The 21,002-nt window shown below is 34.9% G+C and overlaps 1 protein-coding gene across 1 annotated transcript in view; it reads left to right on the forward strand.

Annotated features, from left to right (window-relative positions):
* LOC109054691 (ataxin-3-like) overlaps positions 1-21,002 on the forward strand; it is a 40,375-nt gene that overhangs the window by 15,744 nt on the left and 3,629 nt on the right. Inside the window, 5 exon segments of the mRNA XM_042742998.1 lie at positions 5,365-5,447; positions 5,526-5,592; positions 5,651-5,765; positions 5,848-5,968; positions 8,156-8,319. Coding sequence (XP_042598932.1) covers positions 5,365-5,447; positions 5,526-5,592; positions 5,651-5,765; positions 5,848-5,968; positions 8,156-8,319 — 550 coding nt within the window.

The following is a 21,002-nucleotide window of genomic DNA, read 5'->3' on the forward strand; positions in this document are numbered from 1 at the left end:
TTTTTTTTTTTTTTTTTTTTTTTTTTTTTTTTTTTTTTTTTTTTTTTTTTTTTTTTTTTTTTTTTTTTTTTTTTTTTTTTTTTTTTTTTTTTTTTTTTTTTTTTTTTTTTTTTTTTTTTTTTTTTTTTTTTTTTTTTTTTTTTTTTTTTTTTTTTTTTTTTTTTTTTTTTTTTTTTTTTTTTTTTTTTTTTTTTTTTTTTTTTTTTTTTTTTTTTTTTTTTTTTTTTTTTTTTTTTTTTTTTTTTTTTTTTTTTTTTTTTTTTTTTTTTTTTTTTTTTTTTTTTTTTTTTTTTTTTTTTTTTTTTTTTTTTTTTTTTTTTTTTTTTTTTTTTTTTTTTTTTTTTTTTTTTTTTTTTTTTTTTTTTTTTTTTTTTTTTTTTTTTTTTTTTTTTTTTTTTTTTTTTTTTTTTTTTTTTTTTTTTTTTTTTTTTTTTTTTTTTTTTTTTTTTTTTTTTTTTTTTTTTTTTTTTTTTTTTTTTTTTTTTTTTTTTTTTTTTTTTTTTTTTTTTTTTTTTTTTTTTTTTTTTTTTTTTTTTTTTTTTTTTTTTTTTTTTTTTTTTTTTTTTTTTTTTTTTTTTTTTTTTTTTTTTTTTTTTTTTTTTTTTTTTTTTTTTTTTTTTTTTTTTTTTTTTTTTTTTTTTTTTTTTTTTTTTTTTTTTTTTTTTTTTTTTTTTTTTTTTTTTTTTTTTTTTTTTTTTTTTTTTTTTTTTTTTTTTTTTTTTTTTTTTTTTTTTTTTTTTTTTTTTTTTTTTTTTTTTTTTTTTTTTTTTTTTTTTTTTTTTTTTTTTTTTTTTTTTTTTTTTTTTTTTTTTTTTTTTTTTTTTTTTTTTTTTTTTTTTTTTTTTTTTTTTTTTTTTTTTTTTTTTTTTTTTTTTTTTTTTTTTTTTTTTTTTTTTTTTTTTTTTTTTTTTTTTTTTTTTTTTTTTTTTTTTTTTTTTTTTTTTTTTTTTTTTTTTTTTTTTTTTTTTTTTTTTTTTTTTTTTTTTTTTTTTTTTTTTTTTTTTTTTTTTTTTTTTTTTTTTTTTTTTTTTTTTTTTTTTTTTTTTTTTTTTTTTTTTTTTTTTTTTTTTTTTTTTTTTTTTTTTTTTTTTTTTTTTTTTTTTTTTTTTTTTTTTTTTTTTTTTTTTTTTTTTTTTTTTTTTTTTTTTTTTTTTTTTTTTTTTTTTTTTTTTTTTTTTTTTTTTTTTTTTTTTTTTTTTTTTTTTTTTTTTTTTTTTTTTTTTTTTTTTTTTTTTTTTTTTTTTTTTTTTTTTTTTTTTTTTTTTTTTTTTTTTTTTTTTTTTTTTTTTTTTTTTTTTTTTTTTTTTTTTTTTTTTTTTTTTTTTTTTTTTTTTTTTTTTTTTTTTTTTTTTTTTTTTTTGTTTTTTTGTTTTTTTTTTTTTTTTTTTTTTTTTTTTTTTTTTTTTTTTTTTTTTTTTTTTTTTTTTTTTTTTTTTTTTTTTTTTTTTTTTTTTTTTTTTTTTTTTTTTTTTTTTTTTTTTTTTTTTTTTTTTTTTTTTTTTTTTTTTTTTTTTTTTTTTTTTTTTTTTTTTTTTTTTTTTTTTTTTTTTTTTTTTTTTTTTTTTTTTTTTTTTTTTTTTTTTTTTTTTTTTTTTTTTTTTTTTTTTTTTTTTTTTTTTTTTTTTTTTTTTTTTTTTTTTTTTTTTTTTTTTTTTTTTTTTTTTTTTTTTTTTTTTTTTTTTTTTTTTTTTTTTTTTTTTTTTTTTTTTTTTTTTTTTTTTTTTTTTTTTTTTTTTTTTTTTTTTTTTTTTTTTTTTTTTTTTTTTTTTTTTTTTTTTTTTTTTTTTTTTTTTTTTTTTTTTTTTTTTTTTTTTTTTTTTTTTTTTTTTTTTTTTTTTTTTTTTTTTTTTTTTTTTTTTTTTTTTTTTTTTTTTTTTTTTTTTTTTTTTTTTTTTTTTTTTTTTTTTTTTTTTTTTTTTTTTTTTTTTTTTTTTTTTTTTTTTTTTTTTTTTTTTTTTTTTTTTTTTTTTTTTTTTTTTTTTTTTTTTTTTTTTTTTTTTTTTTTTTTTTTTTTTTTTTTTTTTTTTTTTTTTTTTTTTTTTTTTTTTTTTTTTTTTTTTTTTTTTTTTTTTTTTTTTTTTTTTTTTTTTTTTTTTTTTTTTTTTTTTTTTTTTTTTTTTTTTTTTTTTTTTTTTTTTTTTTTTTTTTTTTTTTTTTTTTTTTTTTTTTTTTTTTTTTTTTTTTTTTTTTTTTTTTTTTTTTTTTTTTTTTTTTTTTTTTTTTTTTTTTTTTTTTTTTTTTTTTTTTTTTTTGTTTTTTTTTTTTTTTTTTGTGTTTTGTTTTTTTTTTTTTTTTTTTGTTTTTTTGTGTGTTTTGATGGTGTTTTGAGTGGATGAGCTGTGTTTTGATGGTGTCTTGAGTGGATGTGCTGTGTTTTGATGGTGTGTTTTGATGGTGTCTTGAGTGGTTGTGCTGTGTTTTGATGGTGTTTTGAGTGGATGTGCTGTGTTTTGATGGTGTTTTGAGTGGATGTGCTGTGTTTTGATGGTGTGTTTTGATGGTGTCTTGAGTGGTTGTGCTGTTTTGTTTGATGTTTTGTGTGTGTTTTGATGTGTGTGATTTGTGGTGTCTTGAGTAGATGTGCTGTTTTGTTTTTGTGTTTTGTTGGTTTGTTCTGCTGTGTTTGATGGTGTTTTGAGTGAATCTGCTGTGTTTGATGGTGTTTTGAGTGAATCTGCTGTGTTTGATGGTGTGTTTGATGGTGTTTTTTTTTTTGTTTTTTTTTTTTTTTTTTGTTTGTTTTTTTGTTGTTTTTTTTGGGTGTGTTTTGTTTTTTTTTTGTGTTTTTATGGTGTCTTGAGTGGATGTGCTGTGTTTTTTTATGTGCTGTGTTTTGATGGTGTCTTGAGTAGTTGTGCTGTGTTTTGATGGTGTTTTGAGTGAATCTGCTGTGTTTGATGGTGTTTTGAGTGAATCTGCTGTGTTTGATGGTGTGTTTGATGGTGTTTTGAGTGAATCTGCTTTGGTTTGTTTTTTTTTTTGTTTTGTGTGGTTTGTGTTTTTATGGTGTCTTAAGTGGATGTGCTGTGTTTTGATGGTGTGTTTTGATGGTGTCTTGAGTGGTTGTGCTGTGTTTTGATGGTGTGTTTTGATGGTTTGTTTGGTGGTTTTTTTGTTTTTTTATGGTGTTTTTGGTGGTTTTGTTGTGTTTTGATGGTGTTTTGAGTGGATGAGCTGTGTTTTGATGGTGTCTTGAGTGGTTGTGCTGTGTTTTGATGGTGTGTTTTGATGGTGTTTTGAGTGGATGAGCTGTGTTTTGATGGTGTTTTGAGTGAATCTGCTGTGTTTGGTGTTTTGAGTGAATCTGCTGTGTTTGATGGTGTTTTGAGTGAATCTGCTGTGTTTGATGGTGTTTTTTGATGGTGTTTTGAGTGGTTGTGCTGTGTTTTGATGGTGTTTTGAGTGGATGTGCTGTGTTTTGATGGTGTTTTGAGTGGATGTGCTGTGTTTTGATGGTGTCTTGAGTAGTTGTGCTGTGTTTTGATGGTGTTTTGAGTGGATGTTCTGTGTTTTCATGGTGTTTTGAGTGGATGAGCTGTGTTTTGATGGTGTTTTGAGTGGATGAGCTGTGTTTTGATGGTGTCTTGAGTGGATGTGCTGTGTTTGATGGTGTTTTGAGTGAATCCGCTGTGTTTGGTGTTTTGAGTGAATCTGCTGTGTTTGATGGTGTGTTTGATGGTGTTTTGAGCGGATGTGCTGTGTTTTGAGTGGATTTATCTTAAAATGTAATCTTGCTCTCACTTGAAATGTGTCCCCACATTAACAGGGTGGCCACGGGTTCTTAAAAAGTCTTAAAATGTCTTAAATAAAGTTTTCCGATTCGATTCGATGGGTCTAAATATTTTTGGTCTGACGGACCCAGTGACTGTTTAAAGTCACTGGACAGACAGATCCCCCCCCCATAATTCTAGAATTTTACTTGCCCGACCGGACAAATAGCCTGATTAAAACTTAAGTGGCAAAAAATAATCAGTGAAGCATCGAAACGTAAGAATGATTCTTCTGATTTAATTACATTCAGATCACAGCAGAAGTATCACAGTATAACGGGGTTAGTATGTTTAAAAATATGTATCCCCCCCCCACAACATTTCCATTTTGTATATTCAAAATTGCATTTAAAACATTAATCTCATAACATGAATGCAGTTGTAATTGTGCAATGTAAATTAATTTGTTTGATATCAGCCTTAGTGTTAATTTAATCTATTGATCAATTGTAAGAATTTGACATGAAATATGATGCATACATTTCATAAGGTTTAAAAAAAAAATGGCCTTTATAAAAGTAAATAACATCCTGAGATTAATATCAAAAAATATGCAGATAAATGTAAAAGCCAACAGAACACAGATAAAATATTGCTTCAGAATAAATTGTTTACACCACCAGAAATCTTGGTCTCAGTCGCGAAATACTTCCAGTGCAATGTAACGTTCGCTCCCTGAAAAATCCCACAATGCACCACAAAAACTAGGGAGCATCGGCGCTCTCTATCATATCTATCATATCTATCTATCTATCTATCTATCTATCTATCTGTCTGTCTATCTATATACATATCTGTGCTCACTATGCTCCCTTACCAGAAATAATGTCACATTTCTAAAGTGTGAAACATAAACCACGCGAGTCAACTCGAAAAATATTTTATTATTATTATTAACCCCATTATGACAAGCGATAAAAGATTTGAAAAGACAAACCATTTTTTAGTATATTTCAACATAAAAACACACATAGCTAGACCGGAATAAAACACATCTAATTAACATTTACAATTAATATTTGGCTGAAATGTTGTAAGAACATGTAACAGAATGATGTGTTTAAAGAGAATAAAAAATAATATTAAAAGTTGATTGGTCCTGCCTTTTTATTAATTCCAGTGATGACGTTCTAATATGTTGTCTGTTGATGTTGTACGTAATCATGTCACTGGAACTCGAGTGATCACTGTCTGAATTAGTGTACACGATCTACTGATTCACGAGCTCGGGAGCCAGGGAGCTGAGTGAGACGCACCCTTGGTCATGCGGTGCTTTTGTGGGGATATTTTTTTGTCTGCTGATATGACAAGTTTGCTGTATATCGTAATAATAAAAAGTTTGACAGCAATATATATATTTATTTATTTACATTTAACAAATTAAATATTAGATTATACGTATGTAAAATAATGTGATTTCCATCAGAGGTTTGGTCTTAAATTTCATATAGGTGTTATTACAAAGGTCTTAAAAAGTATTAAATCTAACTGGTTCGTATCTGTAGACACCCTGTTGAAGTCTTTGAATTTGAAGTTACCCAAGGTGTGGGAACCTTGACTGTGTTTTGGTTGGTTTTTTTTGTCTTGATGGTTTATCAGTAGCGCTCTGGGGGTTTGGGGTTTGGAGCTCGTTCTGTTCAACAGCAGAGAGTACCAGCAGTTACGGATCGATCCCATGTGAGTGTTTCTGAGAGATTTATCTTTAGTGCTGTTATCCGCTGTGTGGCCGTTCATCGTCTTAATGTTTGCTTTCAGACATGAGAAGGCCTTTATATGTAACTATAAGGAGCACTGGTTTACGGTGCGTAAGCTGGGACAGCAGGTACGTGTTTTACCTGTAGCATTAGTGTATTTGTGTGTGTGGGTGTGTTATGGTTTAGAGTTTGTATATTTTTTTTTTCTTTTTTTGTTTTGTTGTTTAATCTGTGCTGGCTGGTGAGGGGATCGTATCTGATATATACTTAGCTCTTTTCTTAGCGCAGCTACAGCAGGAAGGTAAGACACTGGTCATGGTGCATCCACATGAATGTCATAGTGATAATGCTGGAAAGTTGAGCTCAGCTGAATGTCTCTGCAGGTTATTCCATATTTGTGATTCGGGGAAGCCTGCCGGAGTGTGAAGCCGATCAGATTCTGCGGATCATGCAAGTGGAGCAACAACAGCGTCCGAAGTTGATTGGAGAGGACGAGGCCCAGAGGTGCACTGACCGTCATCACATGACATACAGAACAAGACAAGAATCTTCACCCTCCTGTTGTGCAGTGGGTCAGTTTGACCCACATTCAGTTACCTTTACAAAAGAGGAACAAAAATAATTAGCAGTTCAATTTGTAAACTGCTTGAAACATACATTAAAGAGTTTATTTCTTCTTGCTCATGAATGTGCATGCAGAGTTGCGATAGATATATTTTGGAAAGGTTGAACAAATTTTGGTGACTATGATGATGTTAGAGGTCAAATTGAGCCCCATCAGTTTCCATACAATTCACCAGAAATCAACCCTTTTAAAAAACAGCTAAGAGTTTATTGTAGCTTGTAAACATTAAAATATGAAATGAATGAGAACTCATTAACCTTAACACTTAACATTTACTTGAAATTAGAGATGTGCGGTATACCGGTACTGGAAAAATACCGGTATCTATTATATTTCAAATGGTATGATATCATAATTTTGCTCAATTCGGTATTTCATGTGCCGCTGTTCCGAAGTTCACCTGTAGGTGGCAGTGCTTCCCAAATTGATGGTAAACCAGTAAACCTGAAGAACAACACCATGTATAATTGAGATGAGAACATTTTGATGGATCAAACAGATGAAACTCTATTAGAGTGGTAGGAGTGATATTTGATATTGATTTGAGTAAAAAAACAGATGATAAAGGTGAACGAATTGACCACAGAATTCAACACATCAAATCTTGCTAAGCATTTGTTGTGTGCTCATCCTGATCTTTTCTGAGAATTAGGAGATCAGGTTAGTGCATCATTCATAAATTCAGACTTAATTTTAACTTTTATTAACAACTGATCAACACACAAACATAAACACGAAAGCTCAAACATGTGACGCTAGAACCAGTGACATTTTGGTCACATATTTGCACTTGCATTTCAAACAGTCAAATATTAATTTAATTTGAATGTAACGAGTTGATTCAAATGAACAGTTTTGCTATATTAAATTTAGTATCAGTAATATGAAGGGAATGTTTCTGCCACATTATTGACCGCTAACATGAAGCAGCCGAGAAAAAGAGATTTATATTTAAAGCTTTTTTTTTTGCCTATCTGAGTCTGAAATCTGAAAACAATCTGAGGGGGAGAGAAATAATAATGTGATTTTGAATATTACTTTGATAATAATGTGAAAAAAAAGCATTTTTTTTAATTTTTATTAAGAATTAGAGTTTTTTTTAATTTAGGTCAATGATTATTTGTAAATGATAAATGTAGGCTACTAATACATGTTTAGTATGTTAACATTACTTTATGCAGTAAACACATACCTAACATTAACCAAGATGAATAAATACTATAAATGATGATCAAGCACTTTTTTTCCCCATTTAAAAAAAAAAAAAAAAAAAATGTTTTCCTTCAGTTCACTTATTTTTTGAGGCTGGTTCTTTGCCACCTATGGTATCGATTTAGTATCGATACCGAGGTATTATGTTCTGGTATCGTATCGAAGCCAAAATTATGGTATCGAGCCATCCCTACTTGAAATGGAAGACTCTGGAAGAAATGGAAGTTTGAGTTTCACTGTCAAAAAGTCTGTGAAAGGACATTTTTAGTTAATAGCTTTTCTGGATCTGAATTACTAGTCTGTTTCAGATGTTTAAAATAAGTGTGATAAACCCATTTTACCTTCACAAGGGTTTGAGAAGCAGACGTAAGAAAATGTAGAGGCTATTTACACAAAATAAATAGCAGTAAGTTCTATTTACACCAATTACCAATAATGTTAGATATGATTTATACTTTATTTGTAGTCATTTGCAACTCATTAGTCATAAAAAAATTTTTAATTTGTGCCTGTGCAGCTAATTTTAACAAAATAGCATTCATCATTTTTCATATTTTATATTTTAGTCTCTGACAAGCTGCAATAGGAGTTTTATGTAAAAATATGACTTTTGTGTTTTTCATAGTGTTGTTTTTGGCAAATTGCATGGAAATGTCAATTTAAACCAAAACACAAATGTAGTATCCATAATTTCAGCACAACAGGAGGGTTGAACACATGAGCATTAATCCACGGCTGCATGTGCATCAAATGATTTCAAAGCATGACACAGACGAAAAGAAGCACGTGATGCACACACAGCCCTGCTCGCGTCCAGCTGTCACTGATGGGTTTGAGCATGTGCCGTTGATCAGGATGTCAGTGCAGCAGGTGTCAGACCCCGGACACACCGCAGATGAAGTGCTGCTAGATGAGGATGAGGAGGAGCTGAGGAAGGCTCTGGCTCTCAGCAGGCAGGGCATGGAGGTGGAGGACGAGGAGGCCGACCTTCGCAGAGCCATTCAGCTCAGCATGCAGGGTGAGGAACACACGTCAGGTGTGTGCATTCTTTCATTACAAAAATAGGCAGAACAATCGGGGGAAACACATCTAATTGCATTTTTTAAATTTTTATTATATTCATATTATTTATTTAGTATTATTATTTTTATTTTATTATTGTCACGTAATGTGGTCTATAAAACATGCACAAAGATGAAGATCAAGTCAAATATTCTTTAATAAATCCACAGAGGGGTAAATTACAGACGGCAGGCAGGGGGCAACATTAACAATGCCGGACAAGGCAGCACTGGAAGGATTACACTATATTCATAGACTATACTAAAGCAAATGTAATGTAATTAGAGGTCGATTTTTGGTAGTTTTAAATTAATCAGCAATGGCCTATTGTGCTGCATATAAGGCCGTTTTATATGCGGGCAGCTAAGCGTTGTTGTGGAATGCCGTACCGGAGAACTCCACACTGGCTGCGTGAGACGGAGCAGCTCACACTCTGCAGCCGTGGCTTGTTCTTACACAGCTTCAGCTAATGATGGCAGGGCAAAACAGACTGTTTCGAAAGCATAATTACATTTTACCCTACTAGAATTGATGCGACTGTGCTTATCATATTCATAAGTGCAACAAGTCATTTGCATGTGAAAGAAGAAACACGTGCAATTCAGACTAAACTTATTGGCTAACTATAACATGCACGTTAACTTTCCTCACTGAATGTGTCTGTGGGTCCAACATTAGCCTCCACAATGTCATCGCTCGTGTGCTGCATGCTGTGTAATTTGAGTGAGCTCTTTTATTTTTGTTATCACTGTGGCCATTTGACTTATAGCAGTTTCCCATACATTGAGTTATTTGTGGTAGCTTGTAACAATATCAAAACTGACTGTGTACAAATAGATTTTCCAATAAGCTTATACTTCCTTGAATAAACTGAGCACTACACGCTTCAAAATTAAAATGCAGCGCAGGTGTTTTATATGAACGTGTCTTTGAAAAGAACTAACCGTTTCAGAAAAGCTTCAATGTCATTTTCATTTTGTCTTTCCTGTAATGCCTGATATAGTAGTGCTTATTTGATTACAGGCGTTACCTGGGAAACCGCTATATCTCCCCCTCCAGCAGCGCCTCCTGCTGGCAGAGAATGAATTTGAATTTGCAGGTCTGTGGGAAACACTGGTGTCTATCAGCAAACATAAACAATAATCATGCTTCAGAACTGTTTTGAGAAGTTTCTTAAGTTTTGAGCCATGTATTATTACTATGAATTAGGCTACTACTGCTATTATTAATATCCTGTACCCTGCTATAAACATGTACTCAAACTCTCTTTTATGAGATGAAGGGGAAAAAAGAAAATATCGGCATCTACCAGAGAAAAACCCATATCGGTCGACCTCTAAACGTAATGACACATCAAACATGAGGTAAAACTAGGCAACGAGCACATGAGGGAAGAAAACATAACAAAACAAGTCCATAGGTGTGACAGTTCATCCCCCTTTCGGAAGGTGCGACCTCGCGCCACAGAGACAAAAGGAGAGATGGCGGGGACTTAGGAGGAGGGCAAAGGAGTGGATGAGGGATGGTGACGGGATGGCACAGGGCTGGTAGGAAGGCAGGCAGACAATTCTGGTGGAGGTTCCGGCGGAGGACGGACGACGAACAGAGTCCAGGGAGGAGATGTTGGAGGGAGGAGCCATGGAGGAAACAGGAGTACTTGGAGCAGGAGGGTCCAGGCAGGACCCAGGCTGCAGCCATGAGGGTGAGCCACGGTGGAGCCGACGGAGAGAGGAGCCATTGTGGAGGAAGGGCCAAGGTGGAGCAGATGGCTCAGTCGACCAAGGCAGAGGCAGGGATCTGGAAGGCTGCTGTGAAGCCAAAGAGATGGAGGGATGAGGTGTAGCTGGAGGAGTGGAGTCCCGAGGCGATGGTTGGTCGATGAGTGACCAAGGCAGAGCCAGAGGGATGAGGGAGCCCTGTAGAGCTGGTGGACTGATGGGCCATGGCAGAGAGGAGGGACCTAGGAGCCATGGTCTACAGGCTAAGGCAGACTCCAGGACTCGACTCAGAGGCTAGAGGCAAAGACAAGTCTTCCTCCAGCCATGACGCTGATGGAGACTGGCAGACCTGCGGTGATCCCACTGCAAAAATGGTGGGCTGAGGGTGAGCAGAGGGGCTGCCAGTAGACAGTGGAGGCAATGGTGAGGACTGGTGCAGAGTTGGTGCGAGAGGGAGGGAGGAGTTCAGGATGATCAGGAGGCTTAGGAACAGTGTGTGCTGCCCACACACATCACAAGGCCACTCCTAGCACAAGGAGATCCAGCAACAGGAGAACGACATCCATGGTCATTGTATTACAGGCAGTCAGATCAGGGCAGACAGGTAATACACGACAGGCTTGACAGTTCAGGGCAGACAGGGAGTTCATAAATGGCCTCCATGGCCATAACAGGACAGGCAGATGATGAAGGAAGACTGGGTGCATTAGAAGAAAATCTATTAAATCTCCCGATTGCTGCCTCATCTCACCCTCAGTGGTGGTACAGTGGGCAGGGCTCTCCTATGTGCCCTCGCTCTCCACTGTCTCATCCACTGTTGCGTGCACAGTTGCCAGCTCTTGGACCTGGTCTGACGAGTCAGGCTCTGGCTCCGGGGAGCCCCTCAGCTATGTCTCTCTTGCGATGGCTCTCCATCAGCGGTAGGCTCAGGCTTGTGCTCCGTTCTGCTGGGTGATATGGGCTGGGCTCTGGGTCTGGCTGTGTTCTGGATCGGGGGTAGACGCTCTCCAGACATTGCCTCCCTCCAGCTTATTCCAGTGGTATCTGGGAGGTTGACGGGGCGATGCTATTTTGCCCCAATCCAGAACAGTGAGTTCAGCATCATGTCTTCAAAAGCTGTTAAAACGGTGAGCTGACTGAACTCAAGAGCCTAGTCCAAAAGGGGAAGGTCTTTATGGGCTAAGGAGGTGAAATGTGCTGCAATATCCATGACAAAAAAGAAAAACACTTTTCAAAATAAAAAATAAAACGAAAAGGGAAAAGGCGCCGCTTACTTTTTGTTGGTCCGGTATTCTGTCACATTATGGTGAGATAAATGCACAAAGATAAAAACTGATGCAAATAGTCTTTAATAATCCACAAGAGGGTAAATACAGGATGGACAGGCAGGATGCACATGTAGGGACCAAGTAGACTGGACAGAGAACAGTAAACTGAACACAACATAAATACATAGGCAAATTAAGATAATTAAATAAGTAAATAAACTACCAAATTTTTAAAAGTCCGTTCACTGCCATTATGAAACCAAGACATGAGCATGAGCATGAGCATGCTACACACAGTTAAGGCTAGAGCACATCTCTCTCAAACAATTTCCGCTTGGCCATTTTACATCCTAAACCCCTCCTCCGGGAACATACCACTCTATGAGTAAGTTTAGGCACAATTACCATATACAATCTTTAGACATACAAACACACAGTACATACATAACCCCAAATACCAATACAGTTTTAAACACACAAGACCTAGGCATGAAAGGCTAACCAGATATACATTTGTTTCACTGCTTCTGTATGGACCCTTCTAATGATGTCAAGGAAAATGTGGACCTGTCTGTTTAGTTGGCGCAAATGCTAAGTTTAAATAACTCAATGTTTATATAGCACAAGTTTGGGCAACTGATGTTTCACTGCTGGTAAGTATATCTGTTAATCTGTATGAACTTCTATCAAATAAATGTTTTAACTGTATGAATGAATCTTGTGGTTATTTGTACAATGAGTATATGTATAAACAAAACCTATACATTGTAACTGAGACATTCTACAATGTTTATAATACTCCACAACCATCTATCAGCTGAACCAGTTAAACCACCCTTGCTATTGCCATGGGTTCACCCAAACCCCAAATGATCAGCAGAGTAGTATAAGCATTGTAGAATGTCTCAGATATGATGTCTCAGATAAATAGGTATTACAGTATTACGATGATCAATGTGGTAGAGGAGGTATGAAAAAGTCCTTCTATATGGAAACATACAAACTAACATTAGCACCAAACACAGTCACATTTAAATAACCCAAATAAGGCAAGCATAAACCACCAATTACAAGATAAATTCAATGTTAACCACACAAAATGAACAACAAGCCACTAACTTGGTTGAGCTTAAAACAATGGTTTCCCAACCCGGACTCCACACATGAGATTAGCACAAGAGGAAACCATGCTTCTCTCCAACCAAATATACTCTTACTCTGCTTTCCCTGACTTTTATCCCAGAGGATCAGTACTCTAGAGCACCCCCTGGAGCATGGAAGAGGGACTACAGTTAGAAAAACCCCAGTACCTGCTTATGGGCAGTTATATACTCCCTTGCTCAATGGAAATCTGCCCACCATGGCATATTTTAAGGTTCTGAAAGTGATATGTATCCGTGTTGGTGGGATCAGACCCTAGTGAGACTTGGGAGTTTACAGGGCCTAATTTTTTAACAATTTTAGTGGGGCCTTTCCATTTTGGGGAAAGTTTTGCCATAAAACCCTCATCTGCCTTGGATAAAGGATATGTTCGCACCCAAACTTTTTCTTCAACCTGGAACAATGTCTGCTGGTGTTGCTAGTCGTAATATTTTTTTTTTTTGTTTTGGCTTGGTCTCGTGCTACATTCTCCTTTACTAAACTGATGAGGTCTTTCTGATGTTCCAGGGAGGGGTGGACAGAGCTGCTAGGGTCCGGCTGTGGTTGCAAAGCCCTTTCCAATGGTCCTTTCAGTTTCCATCCTAAAGCGACCTCAGCTGGAGTGAACCCTGTGCTTTCATGCCAAGCTGAATTTATGGCGAACCTAAATTCAGCCAACCACTTGTCCCATTGGTGATTATGCTCTTCCACATAGGATGTGATCATGGTCTTCAAATTTCTGTTTACTCGCTCTGTGAGATTAGTCTGGGGATGGTATGCAATGGTTAACTTTTAAACAATTCCCCACTGTTCGCATATTAGACTGATAAGCTGAGAGGTAAATTGTGCTCCTCTGTCTGACACAAGATATGCAGGAGTTCCCCATCTAGTGAAGATTTCTTCTATTAGTATTTGGCAATGTGAGGTGAGTTGGCTGCCCTCAAAGGGAACAACTCTACCCACTTTGAGCTATAATCCACCACCACAAACAAATACTTATTTTGTTTGACACTCTTGGGGAAGGGACCCATGAGATCAACCCCAAGCATGTGTCCTGGTTCTACAATTGGAATGCTTATGAATCGGCTCGAATGCTGGGCCAATATACCGTCTCCAACAGTCTAAGAAGCATTTTTAACTTTCCCAGGTGCCCGCTAAGAGGATTATCGTAGGCATATTGAAGAAAACTTACCGATGGGTTTCTGAAATGATCACCTGGAGTTTCTGCCCTTTATTCCCATGAGGAATACTTCGAAACAACAATCCATTTTCTATTACATATTGGACCCTAGTAATATCTAATGATGGCTGCTTTCCTGCCTTGGCCATCAGATCTTGAATTTCATCGTCCCTGTTTTGTAATGCCGCTATTTGGGTGAGGTCTACTGGCAGATTATACGATTGAACAGTAGTTTTAGCAGCAGTCATGATAAAAAGTGAGTCAGATGGGTTATTGGGAACTTGGTTTCAGGACAATACATCTGGGACTACATTGCACTGACCTTTCTTGTATCTCACTGTAAAATGGAAGCCTTGTAAACGAATTGTCCAACAGATAAGACGTGACAATGGTTTTGGATGTTAAAATGCCCATGTTAAAGCAGCATGATCCATAACTACTTCAAATGGCCTTCCTTCCAAGTATGGTCTCCACTTTTTCACCGCCCATACTACAGCTAGACATTCTTTTTCGGAGATGGAGTAAGCTTCTCTGCTCCTCTGAGTAAGCGAGATGCATAAGCAACGACATGCTCCTCTCCTTCAGACTCTTGGGTGAGCACCGCTCCTAGACCAATGTTGCTGGCATCTGTCTGTACACAAAAAGGTTTGGTGAAGTCAGGGGTTACAAGTATGGACGCTTGTACTAGGTCTTGCTTGAGGGTGTCAAATGCTTTTAGGCACTGGTCAGTCCAAGACTAAGTGGCGTAAGACTTTACTGCAGCAAACTTGGTCGGGTCTGTGGTCACTCCTTTTTCTGAAACTATGTGACTGAGGAACCTTAATGATTTCTGAATGAGTTTGCATTTTTTTTTAGGTTAAGAGTGAGACCAGCTTTATGGAGACGTGCGAGAACTTGATGAAGATGTTGCAGATGTTCGGAGATGGACTTGAAATACACAGCAATATTGTCTATGTACAACATACAACATTTTCCTTTAACTACGCTTAGCACATGTTCAATTAGCCTCTAAAATGATGCTGCAGCATTTTTCAGGCCAAAAGGAAGACACACCAATTCATATAATCCAGTTGATGTGACAAACACTGTCTTCTGGATACTGTTTGGCTGCCAGTAACCACTTTTAAGGTTGAGAGTGCTGAAGATTTCTTCCTCTGCTCCTCACCGTTAGCCTGACACCATTACCTCTTAGACTCATCAAAGTCTCTCTCTATTTGAATTCCTATCCGAACCAGCTCCTCAACATCCTTGATAATCCGTCTTAACAGGCTTACCATTTTGGGATTGCAGTTCCTCAGGATAGCTTGAATTATCTCACTCTCAGTCATGCCTCTCCTCCATCTCATACACAATGCTCTGTAATGAAAAGCAAAATCTTGGACACTCTCCTTGACTCTCTGCTTTCTTTCCAGCAACTTTCTTGCTGCTACTTCATCATGGTCTTCACTCAAAAAAGAACTCAAGAATCTACTCTTCACACTGTTTGACAAACACAACAGGATCATCTTCCTGGGAATTGGTGAAACTGGGGAATTCAAGTTTAACCGGGGGGTTGTATTGTATTGAGGACTGGTTCCACTGAGTAGACTGCTCAGTATACATTAAGTTGCTGGACTTTGCACAGTGAAAAACACTGGGGTGGAGGAAAGAGGTCTCATGGACTGAAATTTATGTTCTAACTGCCGATCCCTTCTCTTTAAGCAGTCAACCATGGATTGTCCCAGGTCCTTCACTAACATTTATAGCTGTAGTTTCACCCTCTCACATTCACGTTGCACTAGATAAGACACTTTATCCTCCAACTTCCTGAATTGTTTTTCCAACTCAACAGATGAAACTTTCTTATTTACCCTTTGTAGCAGATCTGTCAGCTGAGCTTCCAAGGAGATGACGCGTGCATTCAGGGTGGAGACTGCAGAAGATGGGTAACAGTCTGTCTCATCCTCCCTCTCCTCTGGGGGCAGTGGTGGTGGAGGAAAATTAAGATCTTCATCCGGAGCATTATCCTCGCCTCTCTCACTTTCTTCTTCAGAGTTTATTTACAGATCGCTAAAAGTGTTGATCACGTCTTTCACTGGCTCTCTTCAGGAGGAAAAAGACCCAGTGGTGAAGTCTGTAATGAGTGTGACCACATCCCTATCCATGGCAGAATGAATGGTTACAAAATTAAGTGACTTAAATGTTGGGGTTAGAATATAAAAATGGTTTGGTGTTTTGGAGGTCTGATAATATAGTCAGGTCCCTGTAAGGGCGCCAATCTGTAACCGTCCTGCTGAGCACTCCCAGAAGGGCAAATTACAAATACATTTTAAGGGAGGACTCCACTGACTATTTTTGGTTTAACCAGACCCAGTAACACACAAACCAAGAGGCTTAAAACAAATGTAAATCAATCAAGTCAGTCCATAAACAAACATAAGCTTAATGACTCTGCTCTGCTCTTTCTTGTGTGGCCAACATCTCCTGTGAGCATGGTCAAAGACAATATCCGCTCACGACGCTTCCACCTGGCTCTCTGACATAATGCCAATATATACCGATGGCGCCACCTAGTTCCCACCTCCTATAGAGGACTTGTTCACACAGAAAAAACACAAGACAGCCATACAAAGCAATACTTAATTCAAAAATAATAAATAAAGAATATTTTAAATTAATTCAGTATAAACAATAATATGGCTCCTACAATTAATATCCAAAGTATAGTGAAAACACTATTAGCACAGAAGCAAGATCGGCAGTTTAATACATTAACTTTTAAGCAAAAAACACAAGATACTTCTATTTTCAATATAAAAGGGGTTCCCTTTGTGGTCATCATTGCTGAAAAGGGTTTCCTAAGGCTGTTGATTGGCTGGAGGCTCAGTAGTCATTCGAGGTGATGTCTTGGGCATTGGCTGAAGTATGGTGCGGTATCAGTGTGCTGGTTGAAGTTTTGGGATGAGCAGAATCGGTGCTGGACTCAGAGATATGGCTTTGTGGCAAGACTTAACTTAACGTGAAACTCTCAATGGAAAAGAAAATAAATTAAAGTAGAAGACAGAAAGATAAATGATGAGACTAGATGGCATACCTCCTCATGATTTTTAGAGGAGCAGCAGGCGTGCATGCCAGAGCATACTGAAAAGCGCTTGAAGGCAAAAGCCATAAAAAAAGCAATGGCCAAAAGGCAAAAAGCATGGCTAAAAGCCAAAGAAATGGTGAAAAGCTTAATTTGTTGGTGTACTTAGTTTTTAAACTGGGCTGTTGGTCACATCCCAAATAAAGGCATTGCTTAAATAAGTACAAGCTAGAGTGGGAAGGAATAAATAAAAATATTTTTTTTTTTTTTTTTTTTTTTTTTTTTAGGATGAATTCAAGTAGCGTCGAAAGAGATGAGTTTTCAGCTGTCGCTTGAAAATTGTCAAGGATTCAGCATTCCGGATAGGGGTGGGAAGATTATTCCACCAGCCAGGAATGATGAACGAGAATGTTCTGGAAAGTTATTTTGAGCCTCTCTGTGATAGTACCACAAGGCGTCACTCAATAGCAGACTTCTGGAGGGGATGTAGATTCATAGTAGTGAGTGTAAGTAGGTGGGTGCTGAGTCTATGGCTGTTCTATATGCAAGCATCAATGTCTTGAACTTCATGTGAGCCGCAACCAGGAGCGAGTGCAGAGAGATAAAGAGAGGTGTAACATGGGCTCTTTTGGGCTCGTGGAAGACCAGTCGTGCCACTGTATTCTTAATCATTTGTAGAGGTTTGATTGATGGCAAGGCAAGGCAAGTTTATTTATATAGCACATTTCATACATAATGGTAATTTAAAATGCTTTACATAAAAGTAAAGAAAATAATAAAAAAATAATCACAACAATAAAACAAGGAATTTAAAAACTTTGAAAATGATTTAAAAATGTATTTAAATGGTTTAAAATGAATTTAAAACAGTTAAGAATAGAAAATGATTATATATAAAATATAGCGCAATCAGTTCGGACATTGCACAGTGCTCATTCAATATATGCACAGCTAAATCCCTTGGTATTTCTAACTGACTCAATCCTAATGATCTGAGTGGTCTGTTAGGTTTATATTCAGCAATGTATTTCTGTCCTAGGTTATTGAGTGAATTATAAACGAGTAAAAGTACTTTAAAATCAATCCTAAATGTAACTGGAAGCCAGTGTAAGGATCTGAGGACTGGTGTGATATGCTCAGATTTTCTGGTTCTAGTCAGAATCCTGGCAGCAGTGTTCTGGATGAGCTGCAGATGTCTAATGGTCTTCTTGGGAAGGCCGGTGAAGAGACCATTAAAATAGTCCACCCTGCTGGTGATAAAGGCATGAACAAATTTCTCCAAAACACTAATTCTTGCAATGTTTTTGAGATGATAGTATGCTGATTTAGTAACAGCTTTGACATGACTACTGAAACTAAGGTCTGTCTCCAGAATCACACCAAGATTCCTGACTTGATTTTTAGTTTTTAAAACCCTAGAGTCAAGGTATGCATTCACCCAGAGAACTTCATCTTTGTTTCAAAATGCAATGACTTCAGTTTTTTCCTAGTTTAGGAAAAGGTTAATTGGCAGAGGGAGTCAGTGGGGCTGTAGTCATTTGGCGATAAGACTAGGTAAATCTGGGTATCATCAGCGTGATAGGCCATTTGGTTATTTCTCATTATTTGACTGAGTGGGAACATATACAGGCTAAACAAGAGCAGTGTAAGAATTGAGCCTTGTGGGACTCCGCATGTCATGGACGTCCACTTAGACTGGTGCTCTCCTATACTCACATAATAACCTCTCCCTTCTAAGTATGACCTGAACCATTTGAGAACCATCCCAGAAAGCAGATAAGGACATGGTAGTCAAATTTGTGGGTTACATACATGATATGGAGATATGTATAGAAGTGGTAGTTGCCTATAAGTCCTTTTAGCATAATTTTGGTGTATATAAACATTTAAAGGCAGTGTCTGTGGCGTTCTGTGAATGTGAGGACATGTTCAAATGTCTTCTAGGTGGGGGAAGTCAATCTGAAGAAGTCTTTAGCTCATGATTTTTATCATGGATTTACATGTGATGGTCATGCTGTGCATCTCTTTGACCATCAATCTTGGTTGCTTGGTATGTCCTATACAATTTTGACAGAAGGAAATGAGATACATCTCTGGTTTCAACATTACTTGTTCTTCAGACATTACTCTTTAAAAGAAAAAAATATATATTATTGCAAAGTGACCCGCAATTGGTTTTTTTGTGGGGGTGAACGTGCACCTTATTCACTATAGTTGCAATATTTTGTTTTTCTGCGATATATATTGCGATATGAAATTTAATCTAATTTTTTCTTACAAACAAAAATGGGGTGAGCACACTTACATTCTCATTTTAAATTATTTAAACATCAGAGTATTATTTAAATTAGAGTAAATTATTTGTTTGTAACTTTAGGATATGGTTTGAATTGTTAACATATTAACTAACATGAACTTACCACGAGCAATACTTTTGTTACTATATTTATTAATCTTAGTTTATAAAAACACAGCTGTTCATTGTTTGTTAATGTTACTTAACAGTGCATTAACTATGTTAACAAATACTGTACAACTTTTTGTTTAAACAATGAAGGCTATAGCCTAAATGTTGAAATTAACAATGTTGGTAGAAGTGCAGTTTAGTAATAGTAAATGTTAAATAATGTAGTTAAATAGCTTAATAAATAGAACATTATTGTAAAGTGTTACAGATTTTCTTTATACACTAATTCAGACGTCTCGTGAGTTCAGTGTTGGACAGGTCAGGTGTTTAAACCATTCATTAAATTGAATCGGTTCAAAGGAATCATTAATTCGCGAATCAGATGTGTACGGCACGCGTCGTGAAATTATCTCGGCAGTTTAGGATATCGCACAAGATTTGACAACACAGAAAACATTTTATCACTGGATTGGTTGGTTTTTTTTTTTTAATTTTTTTTCTCGACACCATCGTGTCAATTGATTTTGATTAATATGCGCGAGGGAGAGAGAGCAAGACGCTCGTGTTGTTTGAAGACGGTGAAGGTGAGCTCTCTGCTCATTCTTATATGCGCCGTTAAACTGACAGGACTTAGAAACACATGCAAATTATAAACTTTCACCCTATGATGGTTAAGCTGCAATTAATCCGCGAATCACATTCGTCAAGGGCGGGGAGCAGCTGCCCCGTACGGTTAATGAATAACGGATCAACTACGACAGCCTACATCGCACATCCTGCGATGTGACTATCGTGGATTCGTACATCGCGATATCGATGCTTAAACAACACATCGTGCAGCCCTATTTTTGACCTCTGAAAAGGTGTACAATTTAACAAATTATTCCTGGGGCCATATTGAAATTCCAATATCTCTGTAACCGAACCATATAGAGCCTTAAAAACGAAGATGCCAAAAGGGAAGTTTGTTAAGAACCAATATATAAAACTAAACAGGCATTAAGATATCTTTAATACTTTTTGAGTTACAGGCCTGCAAACTTAAAAAAAAAAAAAAAACACTTGAAAAGTGCTCTTTTCACATTTTTGAAAGGTCATCATTGCCACAAAATGCAACAAAGATTGCTAAAGTCATTTTTACCCCCCTGTAATTTGGCTCTGAATCTCAGGTGAAAAACAGTTAAAAAAACACTTACTTCGGTCATGCCTAGGCCTGGGACGGTTACCGCATTACCGCAATACCGCGGTCACGTGACGCCTACCGCGGGTCTAAACCTGTAACCGTCATCACCGCACAAAAAAAAAAAAAAAAACATTGGCCTGCACATCTGAATGCCTTCGGTAGAAGTCAAATGAGCCATTTTAATCTAGATTAATTCCAAGATTACAGTGAGATTAATCTAGATTAAAAAATGTATCTATGCACCTCTAATAGGCTAATAGCATTCCATTTGTATTGACTATTAGGCCTAGAGTACCTGTGTACTGTCTTGTAGCCTATATATTGAATTTCATTTCATTTTACTAAAGCATAAAATACAGGCGGAAAAAGTGTCGCTGCTCACAATACCGTCATTGTTTTTTTTTTAACTTATAAATATTATTTATATTTATCTTATTTATAAATATTATTTATATTTATCTTATTTATAAGTAAAAAACAACCACAATATTGTGAGCAGCGACACTTTGTTAAATTAAATAGCATTCGTTAAATTATAGCCTTGAACCACACGAGATATAGGCTAAATAAATATAAATATGTAAAAATATATAATATAAATAATATTTATATATATTAAGATTTTTAAATATTTATATTAATTTAGCCTATATGTCTACATATTTATATTACTCTATATGCC

This window comes from Cyprinus carpio, chromosome B17 (assembly GCF_018340385.1).
Source record: "Cyprinus carpio isolate SPL01 chromosome B17, ASM1834038v1, whole genome shotgun sequence".
Lineage (NCBI taxonomy): Eukaryota > Metazoa > Chordata > Actinopteri > Cypriniformes > Cyprinidae > Cyprinus > Cyprinus carpio.